Genomic DNA, 17,396 nt, shown 5'->3' with positions numbered 1-17,396 from the left:
GGTACAGGGCACAATTGATTGCACACATGTAGCAATCCGAGGAACCGCACATGAGCCAGAAATGTTCATCAATCGAAAGGGATATCACTCTATCAATGCGCAGCTAGTTTGCGACCACCAGAAGAGGTTTCTGCAGCGTGTGCTAAATTCCCTGGCAGCTGCCATGATTCCTTCATTTTGCGCGAGTCCAACATCCCGGCCCTCTTCCATGCACAAAACAGGTTCTTTGGAGACAAGGGATATCCCCAGCATACGTGGCTCATGACACCTATGAGGAACCCCACCAGCAAGGCAAACAGAGGTACAATGACAGCCACATCACCGCCAGGTCTGTCATTGAACATAGGAATACTGAAGATGCGATTCCAGTGCTTGGATTGATCTGGGGGAGCTCTTCAGTACTTACCAGAGAGGGTGTGCAGAATAATAGCCGTGTGTTGCGTCCTGCTCAACAGCGCTCAACAGAGAGGGTTACAGGTGGTAGAGCTCCCATGCGCTATTGAAGCATCCGCATCTGCCGGCAACATTGAAGAAGATGATGAGGAAGAGGAAGAGGAGGATGACAATGGGCAACCCATCAGCAGAGCAGCTGCTCATGATGCCAGGAAGTCACTCATATCTAATAGGTTCTCATTAGGAGATCTGCAAACTGAATATAGTGAACTACTCAGACCACCTGGAACAACCACCACCACCAACACCAGCCCCCAGCCCCCACCACCCCCCCACCCCCACTTGCATAAAACAGTCATTCAATCACACATACGCCCATTGTAAATGCGCCCAATGGGTGGCATCAGGTCTTGGCGTTCATGATGAAGCACATGAAAGGGCGTTTTTACAAAAGGAACTCAAGAATGGACAAGACGTGGCAGTAGTGATGAGAATTATAACATTTAATGTGCATGCAAGAAGAAACAAATATAAATGAAAAACATGACATTGCATTAAACACCCTTGTGCATATTCTTGGTGATTACAAAACCTTCGCCTTCTTCTTCCTACCGCTTCTACGCGGTGCATCCCCTGTGAATTCAGCAGAGATGGTGGCAGGTTGCTCAGATCCCCGCCCTGACTGCTGAGATGCTCTCAGCCTATGACCTCTGGGTTTTGGAGCCCGTGACTGCCCTGCCAAGGACTGCTCCACCTGCACCTGTGCAAGGGCAGGCTTGGCCATTGGGTGAGGGGGCAGCATTGCGGGTACTGGTTGGGGGGGGCGGTGCAACGGGTGAGACGTGGGAGCGCTTTGAGTGGAGTCCCCACTTCCATGTCCCCTTTCACCATCATCCCTTTCCTGGGCCAGGACCACATCACTCCTACCACCCTGCTGGACAAGAGCTTGAAGCAGATCTGTGACGCGTTCGAAGGCCACGGCAAAAGTATCTTTCTGCCTGTTTACGGCGGCAGACACGTTGGCATCCAGAGTCCACATGGCCGTTGTCATGGCCTGAAGGGACTCATTTGTGAGCCGTGCTTGAAGCTCAACGGAGGCTGTCACTCTCTCCATCGTAGACATTCCCGCACTTACCTGCTCCACCACTTCACTAGTTGGACTACTCCATTCTCTCTGCCATTGTGGAGAGTGTGCGTGGCACATCTTCCAGTACCTATCATTCTCAATCTCAACGATGGCCCCCAGGGTTTAGCATCTGGGTCCAGCTGAGCAGAGCTTGGAGAGGAGTGCGCCTCCTGACGCGGACTCTCCACAGCTGCCCCTGCCACCAGTGTCTGCGCGTGCACATTTGTGAATGGTGAATCACCAGGTGACAACCCAACTAAAAGGACCTGTATCTGTACTGGTGCATGGCTGGATAAGATGTGATGGTGTGCCCTCAGAGGAATGGAACTCCTCTGACGAGTCGCCCTCTTCCATGGCACGTGCCTCTTCATCAATCCTTGAAGACCCTGGAAAAGAACACAAAGCAATGTTAACAATCATCGCAGAAGTTAGTTTGCAATAAGCATACTGAGGTGTGCATCAGGTCAATCATTGATAACATCAATTCATGATGTGTGTGAAAGATGTTAAAGTTCTGTCACCACCCATTTGCGGGTTGCCAGTCTCGTCAACTCCGACGGTCAGGCATTCACCCGCGCCGCTGAGCTCCGACGCCTCCTCCTCCTCCTCCTCGGTCTCTGTCAGGGCCACTCTTTGTGATGGCCCCCCTTCCAGTCCTACTCCTCTCCCGTGCATTTTGCGCTCTCTTCTCCTACAAGGAGAGAAAGAACAGATGTGTGAGTGACTGAAAGTGACGTGGTCACCCGATGGATGCATTGCTTTGGGTGAGGCTGACAATGAAGGAGATGCATCAGAGGGTGAATATCAGACAGATTCATCACACTGCATCAGGGTTGGGGTGAGTGGGAGTGGTGGGTTCAAATATGGGGAGGTGAGGAAGTGCACAGAAAGTGAAGGTAAGTTGACGATGAGACTTAAGTGGGTATGAGGAGTGATGTGATGGAGTAGGCTTCGGAGGGCAGAGTGTGAGGTGGGGGGCAATGTACACCACAGGATGTGGGTAAATCAGTAACTGTACTCACTTTTCCTGACCTGGTTAGGTCATTAAAGCGCTTCCTGCACTGCACCCATGACCTTGCCACGGTGCTCCTGCTGCTCAGCTCCTCTTCCACCTCCGGCCAGGCCTCCGATCAGCCGGGTACAGTGTGTCCCTCCTGCTCCTCACACCGGCCAGTAGCAACTCAAGAGAAGAGTCACTAAAGCAGGGTTGCTGCCTTACTCCTTTGGTGCTCCATCTCTGCACATTCCTCCTTTCTCCCTCAAAATCCGTGGGTGCAATGGCCCTTTAAATACTCCCAGTTGCCAGCACGTCATTCGGGTGCGCAGTTTGCCCGCTGCGCAGTTTGGAGACATGAAACCCGGAAGTCACATTAAGGGCCTTTAACTTAGACACGATCACTTGAGCCAACGCACGCATTCCGGGTTTCCCACGCGACTACTCACCACCACCTCCCCCCCTCTGGCTGAGTTCCAGGCGCTATGTTAAAATTATGCCCTTGGGTCTGGGAGTAAGTTTAATTAAAGCGATCCACAGTGCGATTCTGGAAAAGTAACAATCATTGAGATGCACTTGGGTTGAAAGTGATATTTGGTTTGCCTGAATCGTGTTTTTGCAAAAACTAGTGTATAAACAAGATAATGGCAGCAGAGGAATCAGATGCTTCCTGTTTAAAATGTTAAAAGGATTTGATAGGGTAGATACAGAGAAACTACTTCCTCTGGTGGGGGAATCAAGAACAAGAGGACATAATCTTAAAATTAGAGCCAGGCCATTTAGGAGGGAAATCAGGAAACACTTTTTCACATAAAGGCTGGTAGAAATCTGATACTTTCTCCCCCTAATGGCTTTGGATGCTGGGACAGTTGGAGCTTTCAAGACTGAGATCGATAGATTTTTATTAGGTAAGGGTACCAAGGGTTTTGGAGCAAAGGTGGGTAAATGGAGGTGAGCAACCGATCAGCCATGATCTAATTGAATGGCGGAGCAGGCTCGAGGGGCTAAATGGCCTACTCTTGTTCCTAGAGTTCTTATGTTCCTATTCTTCAGATGCCTCTTGAAGGCATAAGACCTATGGATATGGATAGATAGCCCCCAGTCCCAGGTATCATTGATATATACCCAGGATAACACTACAGGTGAACTGCCATACAACAGCAATGACTTGTTTTATTGGTCTCTTAACTTTCTCCACACTGGTTCTGATTTTACAGGCATAACATGCATAATGCACGACAGATTATAAATTCACTAGGGAGAGTAAATCTAACATCTGCACTTTTTAACATAATTGTACAGTATTCCTCAAGAGCTAATGAAATGGTCTTTGCAAATAGTTAAACATCAAACATCTGTTGAACTATCCTTGCACCCATATCATTAGACTGCATTGTCTCACCCCCATTTATGTTCTGCTTTTGGAATCAGAAGGGCCTCTGAGTCAGTCACAGTCTGTTTACAATGGTTAGAACAGACAAAAAAAGGGAGAGAGCTGCCGCAAATGATCACGGTCTGTATTATTTTCTTTCGGGAAGAGGAGGATTTGAATATTCATGAATTACTCTCAATCTGCCGAATTCAAATCACTTTGAATTTCAAATTTGGTTCACATGTTTAGTAAACTAAATTAGAGAATGATCGCATCAATACCAGATACATAATGCACAAGACTAGATCCTCGGGGGGGTGGGCGGAGGGAGCAAGGTGTGAATCCGAGCGGGCGAGCCCTGGCCGACAGCGGCCTGCAGTACTTTTGTGGAGCCAAGAGGAGCACTCCTGCTTCTTCTGGCTCCACAAAAAATATAACTTTGAGAAAGTTTTGTGTCCCTTTTTCGAGTGGCCTCCACCTATAGCCAGCATAGGACCCCAAATTGGATAAATAAAGCAACCATACACCTGAATATGGCATCAGGTGGGCCTTGGGCATCAATGGTGGGAGGGGGGGGGTTAAGGTGACCCCCTCCCCATTCGTTCCCTTCCCCACCTCCAATTTTCAACTCCTGGCCACCCCTTTTCTCAGGCGCATAATGGACAGCCATGAGTTGAATTTCTCTCCCTGAGAGCTTGTTGGACTCACCGATGAAAGTGACCTGAAGTACAAAGGCTAAAAAAAAAAATTAAAATAAGAAGGGTTGAAAATGCTCAAAAGCCTAACACTGTCCCAATCCTGCACAAGATATGAATTTATTTTTTTATGATTGTATTTGCATTCGAAATGGCAATTTTTAGACATTTTATTCCAGTTTTGACAATAAAAGTTTTTCTTTTGAAAGGTTTGTTCAGAAACCAAATTCTCAGTAGAAACAATACAAAGCCTGTCTTAAGTTGAGTAGGAACTGGACCACTGTCCCTTCAGGCTCCTTCAGTAGATTTTGGCTCAGCCTGGTCACCATTCAGCTATCCCTACTGCACCGCTGGCTATGTTGTAATTGGTAGCACTTTGTTCCCATAGTTTTTTCAAAAGTGTAATGAACTCATTACTCACAAGCACCAAAGGCTCAAGACAATTCTAAAGGTATTTCTCTTGAGTGAAAAGCAATGAGAAAACATTGCCAATATGATCATCCATTTATTCCATTGACATCGCTGGGCTTTGGGTTTAACGTCACTCCAGAATGAACCATGTGTCACATCAGTATGACCTCCCGGGCCCTACTTTGCACATATGTGGAATATAATTTCTGCTGATCTAAACTATTGAGGAGAAACTTCTTCACCCAAACAATGGTAAGAATGTGGAACTCTCTACCACAAGGAGTAGTTGAGGTGACTAGCACAGATGCATTTAAGGGGAAGCTAGATAAGCACATGAGGGAGTAGGGAATAGAAGGATATGCTGATAGGGTCAGATGAAGAAGGGTGGGAGAAGGCTCAAGTGGAGCATAAACACCGGCATGGACCTGTTGGGCCGAATGGCCTGATTCTGTACTGTACATTCTTTGTAATTCTTTGAAATTTTTTGGGCATGGTTTTAACATTGAAAAACAGGTGGGTTGGGGGCGGGGGGGCATTTAAAATCACACCCATTTCAGACCCGCACCCAGGAGGCGGGTTGGTGACACCCCATTCATACAATCACAGCCTTACCTGAAGACTTACCTGAACAAGTCCTCTCCCTGTCTGCACTCCTGTCTGACTGAGACCAGCCTGTCAATCAGACCGGTCAGTCGGACGGCAAACCGACAAAAAAAAGACACCCTTACGTCAAAATCGTAAGGACGTCCGGGAAACCCGTACTTCCGGGTTTCCGGCCCGCAATTGACCCGCCCCCCCCCCCCCCCCCCCACCCCCACCGTCCCCTTCCCGGCTCAGGGTCAAAATCATGCCCTTTGTATCTCCAGCAACTTGCAAAATACTCGTGGTGAATTCCGCAGGGGTTCTACTGCCCGTAACTGTAACTAAGGCGAAAGACCAGCAGAATCGTTTACCCTGTTTTCGCAGGATTCCTCGGCCATTCTGCCAAACTTAAGGTCAACGAGTGGGAGAATCCCTGCGGAAATTCACCCCCTTCCCCTACCAACATCTTTACTCTTCTGCCAAACTGACCAGATTCATCTTTATGAAGCCTTTTAAATCCTCTTAACTCTTTCGAGGAGGCTGCGGGCCCCCATTTTTACAGAATTTGTAATTTCAACCTTTGGGGGCCGGGATTCCCGGGCCTTCTCCTTCAAGCCACATGAAAGGAGGCGAAAAGGCCCGAAACTGCAGGTAAGTGCCTCTCTGGGACAGCTTGTGGGCCCGGAGGAGCAGGAGTGCTTCCTCAACAAGCCTACCTGCAAAGACCTCCCCAATGATCGCGAACCCCACCCTCCCGATCCTGGACCCCCCCCCCCCCCGCAATGATTGCGGACCTCCTCGATCCCTGACCCCCTCCCCAATGATCATGGGCCCCCCTGATCCCCGCCCCCCCACAACGATCACAGACCCCTGTGTTGACTCCCAACCCCCAAATGATTGACCCCTACGATGACCCCCGGATCCCTCCCCTCGTGATTAACTCCCCCCCGTGACCCGCATGCCCGCCAGTGCCCCATGCCCGCATATGCCCCCGTGCCCACCCAAGCACCCCATTCATACAATCACAGCATTACCTGAAGACTTACCTGAACAAGGCCTCTCCCTGTCTGCACTCCTGTCATTGTGGGGTGAAGATTTCAGTTATAAAACGGATCCGTCCATATTTCAGCAGAAACTGTTAAATTTTAAAGAGGGAGCCGTCTCTCAACAACCTTTTACGGGCCATTTTAAAGAATGCTGGCGATTATTCATTTTCCAGAAAATTGACTCCCTGAGGCTTTACACCTCTCACATAAGACATTGAGGCACTTACAGATCAAGAGATATTGTAGAGACTACGATGGCTGCATGGCTGCCAAGATAGAAATTACATTGTAAAGGTTCATAGATACAAGTTATGGCTTATCAGTGGTTGACCTGGCAATGAATTCAAACCCATGAATTGGTCTTCATAAAGTAATCTGTTAATACCATAAATAAAAAAAAATCTAAAAAAAGGTGCTTAAAAATCTGTTTAAATGATTGCATTTAAGGAAATTCCAAATTTCGATTCTGTCTGTTGAAAGAGTGCTAATTTTTTTTTTAATTCATACTCGGGACGTGGGTGTCGCTGGCAAGGCTGGCATTTGTCGGTCATCCCTAGTCGCCTTATTTGATACTACTGAGGGTCTTGCTAGGCCACTTCAGAGGGAAGTTAAGAGTCAACCATGTTGCTATGGGACTGGAGTCACCTATAGGCCAGACTAGGTAAGTACGGTAGGTTTCCGTCCTTAAAGAGCATTGGTGAACCAGTTGGGTTTTTACAATAGTCTGATTGAAATCTAAAAATAAAGAAAGTGGGGGTCATTGGAAATATTTTACAATGGATACTTAATTGGTTGACCAATAGAGGGTGGTGGTACAGGGATTGTCATCGACCTGGGAGAATGTTACCAGTGGGTCTGACAGGAGTCTGTTTTGGGACCTCTTTTGTTTAATAAATGATCTGGAGCTAGGAGTTAAATTTGCAGATGATACAAAGCTAATGAAGGTGATAGATTCCATAGCTTAACAAGATAAGCTAGAGGAGGAATTGAATATATTTGGGAATTGGGCAGACAGGTGGCAGATGAAAATCAATGTAGAGAAATGCATAGGGACAAAAAGTCCAGAAAGGAACTATTTCTGAAAAGGAATTCACTGCAATGCTGATATTGGTGACGAACGGCATAAAGAAAGAAAGACTTGCATTTATATAGCGCCTTTCAAGACCTCAGGAGGTCCCAAAGTGCTTCACAGCCAACAAAGTACTTTTGAAGTGTAGTCATTGTTGTAATGTAGGAAATGCAGCAGCCAATTTGTGCACTGCAAGAACCCACAAACTGCATTAATATAATGACCAGAATATCTGTTTTAATGATGTTGGTTGAGGGATAAATATTGTCCAGGACACAATGCCCCTGCTCTTCTTCAAAATAGTGCCTTGGGATCTTTTACATCCACCTGAAAGGGCAGTCGGGGCCTCGGTTTAATATCTCATCTGATAGAAGGCAACACTCCCTTAGTACTGCGCTAGAGTGTCAGCCTAGATCTTGTGCTCAAGTCTCTGGAGTGGGACTCGAACCCACATCCTCCTAACTCAGAGCCATGAGCCATGTCTGACACTCTTAATTTATTGCGAGCCCAAAAAAAAGATAAAAATAAAAACAATGTAAGTTAGACCGTTCTGCTCTCCAATCCTCCAGTGGTGAATTCACACCACAGTTTGCTGGAAAAATAATTAGAATACGTCGCAGTGAGTATAGCGGTGGATCGGGAGCGATGCGGCCAGTGTCCGATACACATACAAGATTCCGGGGCCAATGACACAGAGCGGAACAACAGGTTATTTAAGAGGGACGCGTTTAGAAGCAATGGCTCCGATCTGATAACATGGGGATGGGTCACAGTATGTACGGGTAGAATGTCCAGCTTGTGTTTAATTTGATTGATGGGTTTGTGCTGAGGTTTGGACAGTATGTTCCGACAGATTTTTACAGTTTCAAAAGCAATTGCTCTGAGCTCCTGCCTTCTGGTTCCACATCTCCACTTCCAGCCTGATCAGTCACTGATTCCTGTTCTTTTACACTGTTAACCCCCCCTCCCTCCACCACCACTCCAATACTGAGCCTGATACAATGACCATTTAATAAAATGTGACCCACTCTAGCAGAACAACGGGGTCACATTGAACATCCTTGGCTCACCTCCAGAAGAACTTGCTTTAAAGCCCAGGCTGTCTTCCAGAATGACTGTGAGTCAGTGCAATATATTTTAACAATGTTTAAAATCAGATATGCAGAGACATACACAGAAGCCAGCTCACATATTTGTTGCATTTTAAGTACATCTAGTCAAATGAGTTTACAGCTTACGAACAACTAGTGGACGTTTGTCACACACACTCCCCATCATTTTCTGCGCATCATTGTAACAGATGGAAAATCATCGGCGAACGCTCTCACAAATTCTTGATGGGGTCTCCCGACAGGTGAGGCTCCGTGTCAGGCGTGCGCATTCGTAAAACATAAAACCCCTTTTGCAAATTTTTACAAGTTACTGATGAATCTATGGCAAAGAGGAAGTCCGCTTTAAAACTCAAATATAAGTGCAATAATTTAGTACGAGCATTTATCAGTGCTCCCTTACTAGAATGTTTCATTTCACTTTGAGTATGTAATTTGGAGACAATCCCTGAACATTCAGACTGGGACAATGTTTGAATTAACAATCAGGCCCAGGGGTAGATCACAGCAAGAGCAAGATGAGTTTGTGTGTAACGGCTTAATGCCTGTGAACTCTGAGGTATAATCAGGCCCAGGCAGATTTTCCTCTGCTATCCAGTCTCAAATTGGACAGGATAGCAGTGGGGACACTGGGGAAAATCGAACCAAGTGCTGCTTCCCTGCCCCGCCCTTAATTACCTCCCTGCACGCTCACTGCGACCCCCAGTGGTCACCTCTTCCCCGCCTATCACATGCTATCACCATTTTCCTTCATCCATCGGTAGTGGCAGGAAGATCCCGACACCTTCTGATAGCGAAGGAGGCCCGGTAGCTTCCCCTGTGCCTCCATTTTGGCCCAGCCCCTTACTTGCTGAAGGCCTCGGTATCAGCTTAGGCCTTCAGCGAAAGATCTGCTGCAAGTATTCAGGGCTCAGAAGGTTGTGGGTTCAAGACCCACTTCACGGACTTGAGCATGAAATCTAGGCTGACGTTCTTCAGCGCAGTACTGAGGGATCGCTGCACTGTCAGAGGTGCCGTCTTTCGGATGAGACGTTAAACCGAGGCCCCATCTGCCTTCTCAGGTGGATGTAAAAGATCCCATGGCACTATTCAAAGAAGAGCAGCAGAGATTCCCCCCACCCCCCCCACACCCCGTGTCCTGCACAATATTTGTCCCTCAACCAACATCCACTAAAAACAGATTATCTGGTCATTATCTCATTGCTGTTTGTAGGGCCTTGCTGTGCGCAAATTGGCTGCCGTGTTTCCGACATTACAACAGTGACCACACTTCAAATGTGCTTCTTGGCTGCAAAGCGCTTTTGGACATTCTGAAGTCATCATAGGTGCTATAAAAATGCAAGTTCTTTCTTACTTTCTCTTCTGCCCCTTTAAGTGGCCTTTGACCTCTTCTGGTTCTGGAGCAGTAACAAGGCCTGAATTCACCACGGAGTCACTGATGGGCTCCTGCTCACCGGGAGCCCGCCATGAATACATATGAACCCTGACCCAGGAAAATGGCCTAGGGCTCATGGCGGGGTCAAGGTGATGGGCAGAAGTCCCACCTGACCCTGTAGGGGAGGGAAAGGGAATATTGGTTTTAAACTAGAAGTTATTCTTTCTCGTTCAGTCTTGGATTACAAAGAACCCTGAAAAAAGTTCAGAATAAGAACTTTTAGCACATATATTGTATTATGATGTGTAATGCATGTTGAGTGAGGTAGAAAAGCTGGATGATAGAATAGAAAAAGACAGGTCTGGGAAGGGGGGCTTCATGACTAGCCTCCCTAGAGACCCCCAAGGTCCTAAAGTCATCTCTAAATCTATGGGGGTGACTTTCAAGACCTCCTACTTAGTGGTAATGGGGCGTTAGGGCCCCAAAAGTGGCTGCTCCCTTGCTGCCGTCGCTGTTTCCCAGCGCCTACCACTGGGCAGCTGGAGCAGCACCTTGACTGAGGTGGTAGGCCCATGTACAATGGAAATTGGAGACCTATGACCTACGTAGGACCCCGAGTGGCATTTTTGGACTGAACTGGGTGGACCGTGCGCCGTCAGCTGGCGGCTGGGCCCAAGGGTGAACTCCCCTTTAGTTTTGTGGGGCGGGGAGGAGCAAGAACGCTGCTCCAGGCTCCACAAGACCAGCCTAGGCTGCTACCACTCCGGCTCTTCCCCATCCAGACGTTGGGCAACCCCACCACCCCAAACAGACCTAGACCGTCCGATATCGTGGTCAACCCGGAGTCCCCCAAGGTGGGGGGCGGGGGTGGGGTGGGGGAGGGGGGTGGGGAGGCTCGACCTCGCTGGTCTCGATGCCATGAGGCCCGGCGCTCAAAGTGGAACAGGCCCGCTAGAGCGTTCCACTCCTCGGTGTGCCATCCTGACGGTTAGGCAGTCAGGCGCTGAGCCTCTGTGGAGCTTCTTAACAGTACTGCAAACTAGAAACAAAAGAGCCTGAATCGGAAAATTCTGCAATCTCTCAAGCGGCTCGTTCAGCATCTGTGGAGAGAAATTTCAGGTACAGACCCCTTCTTTCTGAACGGAAGGAGAGTCCACGCCCGAAATGTTTACATGTCATTCTCTCCACAGATAAAGTAGCGTCGCCGGGAATTTAATTCGAACCTGCGCTAAAAATGGCGAACAAAGCAAGTCAAAGCCGTGTGAATTCTTAACTTCTCGAAGACTGAGTTTTAACTTCCAATGATCCAAATATTTTAAATGTCCATCCGATATCGAACGCTACATGGAATATAAATCTGATCAACTAATTTAAAATCGCCCGTCTTGTCTTACAGATGTTTTTAGTAAAACGGTGCAGAAGTTTGGAAGATTAGATGTGCTGTGCAATAATGCTGGAATAAACAATGAAAAGTCCTGGGAAAAGACCATTTCTGTCAATCTGGTAAGTACCGTACAATGAAACGTCGTTTACTTACCAAATCTATCCTAATAATTCAAGCTGAGGTGGCCCATGTCAAAGGCCTCTCCATATTCCTCCGTATGCTTACCTGTGTTTTTTTTTTCTCTGGTTAGACAACGTCTTTATTGGTGGGCAGTGCACCTCAGAAAGGATATATTGGCCTTGGAGGGGGGGCAGCACAGATTCACCGAATGATACCGGGGCTAGAAGGGTTAAATCATGAGGACAGGTTGCATAGACCAGGCTTGTATTCCCGTGAATGCAGAAGATTAAGGGGTGAGCTAATTGAGGTGTTTAAGATGATTAAAGGAGTCAATAGGGTAGATAGAGAGAAACTATTTCCTCTGGTGTGCGAGTCCAGATCAAGAGGGCGTAACCTTAAAATTGGAGCTAGGTCGTTCAGGAGTGATGTCAGGAAGCAATTCTCCACACAAAGGGTAGTGGAAATCTGGAATTCTCTCCCCCAAAGTGCTGTCGAGGCTGGGGGTCAATTGAACATTTCCAAACTGAGATTGGTCGATTTTTGTTCAGCAGCGTATTAAGGTTACGGAACCAAGACAGGTAGATGAAGTTAAGATACAGATCAGCCATGATCTGATTCAATGGCGGAACAGAGACAAGGGGCTGAATGGCCTACTTCTGTTCCTATGTTCCTATATTGGCAATCAGGTGATGCCAATGCTGACATTTTTTTTTGCTGAGGCAAATCTCAGATGTGACAGTTTGCTCGGCCTGAGTTGTCTTATCTAAATATCGAGCTGAGAGCTAGAAAAAAAAAAATTATTTGGGAAAGCCGCATTTTAATGTTAGTGCAGGCTGAGTTCAAACACGTGTGCAGATGATACATATTTTTCACTGTGTCTCAACACAAGCCTTCTCCCCATCCCCTTTTATTATACAGTCCGAATATACTGAGGTCTGCTGCGTAATGGGGAGACCCAGTTGCTATAAACAATGACAATGCAGAGGACTTGCTACACCCGGCCCTCTATTTTCTTTATGGAAACCCAGCTCCCTTAACCCAACATTTTTATAGGTTTACAATGCCATCAGGGTGTTTGTAATGTGGAGTTTAATTGATGGAATCCTGCTCCCTTGACCCTATTCCCACCAAACTGCTGACCACTCAACTTCCATTCCTGGCCCCCACATTAATGATATTTTTGACTGTTCCCTCTCCTTAGGTACTGTTCCCCTTCCCTTCAAATCTGCCGTCATCACCCACCTCCTCAAAAAAAAACACCCTTGACCCTTCTGTCCTTGCAAACTTCTACCCCATCTTCAACCTCCCTTTCCTCTCGAAAGACCTTGAACATATTGTCGCCTCCCAAATCTGTGCCCATCTTTCCCGTGACTCAATGTTTGAACCCCTCCAATCAGGTTTCCGTCCCTGCCCCAGGATGGAAATGGCCCTTATCAAAGTCACAAATGACATCCTATGTGACTGTGAAAATGTTAAACTATCCGTCCTCATCCTTCACAACTTGTCTGCAGCCTTTGACACAGTTGACCACACCATCCTCCTCCAATTCCTCTCCTCCGTTGTCCAGCTGGGTGGGACTGCTCTCGCCTGCTTCCATTCCTGTCTATACAGTCGGACGCAGAGAATCGCCCGCAATGGCTTCTCTTCCCACTCCCGCACCATTACCTCTGGAGTCCCCCAAAGATCTATCCTTGGCCCCCTCCTATTTCTCATCTACATGCTGCCCCTCAGCGACATCATCCGAAAACACGACGTCAGGTTCCACATGTACATAAGAACATAAGAACATAAGAAATTGGAGCAGGAGTAGGCCAATCGGCCCCTCGAGCCTGCTCCGCCATTCAATAAGACCATGGCTGATCTGATCCCAACCACAAATCTAAAGAACACAAGAAGTCGGAGCAGGACCCGGCCACATAGCCCCTGGGCCCTCTCCGCCACCCACAGGGCATTGACCGATCCAAACTCAGCTTCATGTCCAATTTCCTGCCCGCTCCCCATAACCCCTAATTCCCTTTACTTCTAGGAAACTGTCTATTTCTGTTTTAAATTTATCTAATGATGTAGCTTCCACAGCTTCCTGGGGCAGCAAATTCCACAGACCTACCACCCTCTGAGTGAAGAAGTTTCTCCTCATCTCAGTTTTGAAAGAGCAGCCCCTTATTCTAAGATTATGCCCCCTAGTTCTAGTTTCACCCATCTTTGGGAACATCCTTACTGCATCCACCCGATCAAGACCCTTCACAATCTTATATGTTTCAATAAGATCGCCTCTCATTCTTCTGAACTCCAATGAGTAGAGTCCCAATCTACTCAACCTCTCCTCATATGTCCGCCCCCTCATCCCCGGGATTAACCGAGTGAATAGGAACCTTATGGCCCGTACAGGGATCGAACCCGCGACCTTGGCGTTATTAGCACCACGCTCTAACCAACTGAGATAACCGGCCTTTAATGTACTCTGATGACACACAGCTCTACCTCACCACCAACTCTCTCGACCCTTTCACTGCCTTTGATTTGTTACGCTGCTTGTCCGACATCTAGTATTGGATGAGCAGAAATTTACTCCAATTAAATATTGGGAAGAACGAAGCCATTGGCCCAGAATTTACTGCCAAAATAATGGTGAGGCTAATGGCGCTCACCATTATTTATGTGCAAATCGTACAGCAACTTCAGGCGAGGGGCAGATGCACAGTCAAATGCGGAAATCCAAAAGTTGCGGTCTGCCATGTTCCAATCCGCCGTTAGCTTCACGGAAAAGGCATCTCGCTGTCTGCCTCACCATTAAAATGCATTGAACGGCGTGAAGTTCCTGTATTGGCGCAGTAGGTACGAACTAAACTCACCACAGAAAGTTACGTCTTGTCATTTCAAGTCTAAGTACCCTTTAAACGACATGATAAGTGTTAATTACTGCCAATCAACCTCTCTGGCATGAAAATTAACTATTACAAGTGTGGAGTCTCATTCCTTCAGGTTTTAATTGATGGAATTATTTTTTAATTTCCTTTCTGTCTCTTTTTTTCTCTCTCTCTTAATCCAATCTCTCTTTCTCCCTCTTTATTTCTCTTTCTGCATCTGATTTGACATTAAATTCACCCACTATAACTTATACTTCCCTCTCAGTCCTTGCGCTGTTAATTTCACGGTCGTTCAATCCGATTGGTTAAGGAGATACACAGTTGCTTGCCCTGTTCACTCAGGTCCCAGATGCCCTGTAGGGGGCACCGCCCTGTTTCCAGCAACTTGCAGCGCAAAATATCATGGAGATTAAACAGGTAAGAGTGAGTCTAATCAACGGCAGGTGCTGTTTGTTGCCCAGCTACAGCAAATTCTGGGCAATTATAAAATTATGAGGGGCCTAGATAGAGTGGATAGGGAGGACCTATTTCCCTCAGCAGAGGGGTCAGTGACCGGGGGGCATAGATTTAAAGTAATTGGTAGAAGGATTAGAGGGGAGCTGAGGAGAAATTTTTTCACCCAGAGGGTGGTGGGGGTCTGGAACTCACTGCCTGAAAGGGTGGTAGAGGCAGAAAACCCTCAACTCATTTAAAAAGTACTTGGATGTACACTTGACGTGCTATAACCTACAGGGCTACAGACCAAGTGCTGGGAAGTGGGATTAAGCTGGCTAGCTCTTATTCAGCCGACACGGACACGATGGGCCAATCGGCCTCCTTCTGTACCGCTACTTTCCATGATTCTATGATTCTATTGTCTTCGGTCCCCACCACAAACTCCATTCCCTGGCCCTCAACTCTGTCCCTCTCCCTGGCCGCTGTCTGAGTCTGATCCAGAGTGTTCGCTACCTTGGCATCCTATTTGACCCTGAGATGAGTGCTTCCGACCACAGATCCACTCCATCACCAAGACCGCCTACTTCGACCTCCATAACATCGCGCGTCTCTGCCCAGCTCACCTGCTGCTGAAACCCTCATCCATGTCTTTGTTAACATTAGACTTGACTATTTTTTTTATTCATTCATGGGATGTGGGCGTCGCTGGTGAGACCAGCATTTATTGCCCATCTCTAATTGCCCTTGAGAAGGTGGTGGTGAGCCGCCTTCTTGAACCGCTGCAGTCCGTGTGGTGAAGGTTCTCCCACAGTGCTGTTAGGAAAGGAGTTCCAGGATTTTGACCCAGCGACGATGAAGGAACGGCGATATATTTCCAAATCGGGATGGTGTGTGACTTGGAGGGGAACATGCAGGTGGTGTTGTTCCCATGTGCCTGCTGCTCTTGTCCTTCTAGATGGTAGAGGTCGCGGGTTTGGGAGGTGCTGTCGAAGAAGCCTTGGCGATATGCTGCAGTGCATCCTGTGGATGGTACACACTGCAGCCACAGTGCACCGGTGGTGAAGGGAGTGAATGTTTAGGGTGGTGGATGGGGTGCCAATCAAGCGGGCTGCTTTGTCCTGGATGGTGTCAAGCTTCTTGAGTGTTGTTGGAGCTGCACTCATCCAGGCAAGTGGAGAGTATCCCATCACACTCCTGACTTGTGCCTTGTAGATGATGGAAAGGCTTTGGGGAGTCAGGAGGTGAGTCACTCGCCGCAGAATACCCAGCCTCTGACCTGCTCTTGTAGCCACAGTATTTATATGGCTGGTCCAGTTAAGTTTCTGGTCAATGGTGACCCCCCGGATGTTGATGGTGGGGGATTCAGCAATGGTAATGCTGTTGAATGTCAAGGGGAGGTGGTTAGACTCTCTCTTATTGGAGATGGTCATTGCCTGACACTTGTCTGGCACAAAAGTTACTTGCCACTTATGAGCCCAAGCCTGGATGTTGTCCAGGTCTTGCTGCATGCGGGCACGGACTGCTTCATTATCTGAGGGGTCGCGAATGGAACTGAACACTGTGCAATCATCAGCGAACATCCCCATTTCTGACCTTATGATGGAGGGAAGGTCATTGATGAAGCAGCTGAAGATGATTGGGCCTAGGACACTGCCCTGAGGAACTCCTGCAACAATGTCCTGGGGCTGAGATGATTGGCCACCAACAACCACTACCATCTTCCTTTGTGCTAGGTATGACTCCAGTCACTGGAGAGTTTTCCCCCTGATTCCCATTGACTTCAATTTTACGAGGGCTCCTTGGTGCCACACTCGGTCAAATGCTGCCTTGATGTCAAGGGCAGTTACTCTCACCTCAGCTCTGGAATTCAGCTCTTCTGCCCATGTATGGACAAGGCTGTAATGAGGTCTGGAGCCGAGTGGTCCTGACGGAACCCAAACTGAGCATCGGTGAGCAGGTTATTGGTGAGTAAGTGCTGCTTGATAGCACTGTCGACGACACCTTCCATCACTTTGCTGATGATTGAGAGTAGACTGATGGGGCAGTAATTGGCCGGATTGGATTTGTCCTGCTTTTTATGGACAGGACATACCCGGGCAATTTTCCACATTGTCGGACTATTCCAATGGTCTCCTGGCCGGCCTCCCACCTTGCACCCTTCGTAAACTTGAGCTCACCCAAAACTCTGCTATCTGTATCCTAACTCACACCAAATCCCGTTCCCCCATCACCCCTGTACTCACTGCTTTACGTTGGCTCCCGTTCTGGCAACTCCTCGATTTTAAAATTCTCAGCCTTGTTTACAAATCCTTCCATGCCCTCGTCCCTTCCCCCCCCCCCCCCCCCACTATCTCTATCACCTCATCCAGCCCTACAACCCTCCGAGATCTCTGCACTCCTCCAATTCTGGTCTTTTGC

The 17,396-nt window shown here is 47.8% G+C and overlaps 1 protein-coding gene and 1 non-coding gene across 2 annotated transcripts in view; one reads left to right on the top strand and one right to left on the bottom strand.

Annotated features, from left to right (window-relative positions):
- Positions 1–17,396, top strand: part of LOC137320745 (15-hydroxyprostaglandin dehydrogenase [NAD(+)]-like) — a 100,085-nt gene that overhangs the window by 32,366 nt on the left and 50,323 nt on the right. Inside the window, exon 3 of the mRNA XM_067982505.1 lies at positions 11,569–11,675. Coding sequence (XP_067838606.1) covers positions 11,569–11,675 — 107 coding nt within the window. The remainder of the gene's footprint in view (positions 1–11,568; positions 11,676–17,396) is intronic.
- On the bottom strand, positions 14,053–14,126 carry trnai-aau (transfer RNA isoleucine (anticodon AAU)). Its single transcript has one exon. It is a non-coding gene; the product is annotated as a tRNA-Ile (tRNA).

The sequence above is a fragment of the Heptranchias perlo genome, chromosome 4 (assembly GCF_035084215.1).
Source record: "Heptranchias perlo isolate sHepPer1 chromosome 4, sHepPer1.hap1, whole genome shotgun sequence".
Classification (NCBI taxonomy): Eukaryota; Metazoa; Chordata; class Chondrichthyes; order Hexanchiformes; family Hexanchidae; genus Heptranchias; species Heptranchias perlo.
Note: the sequence above shows the minus strand (reverse complement) of the source record. Positions and strands in the feature narration are given on the sequence as shown.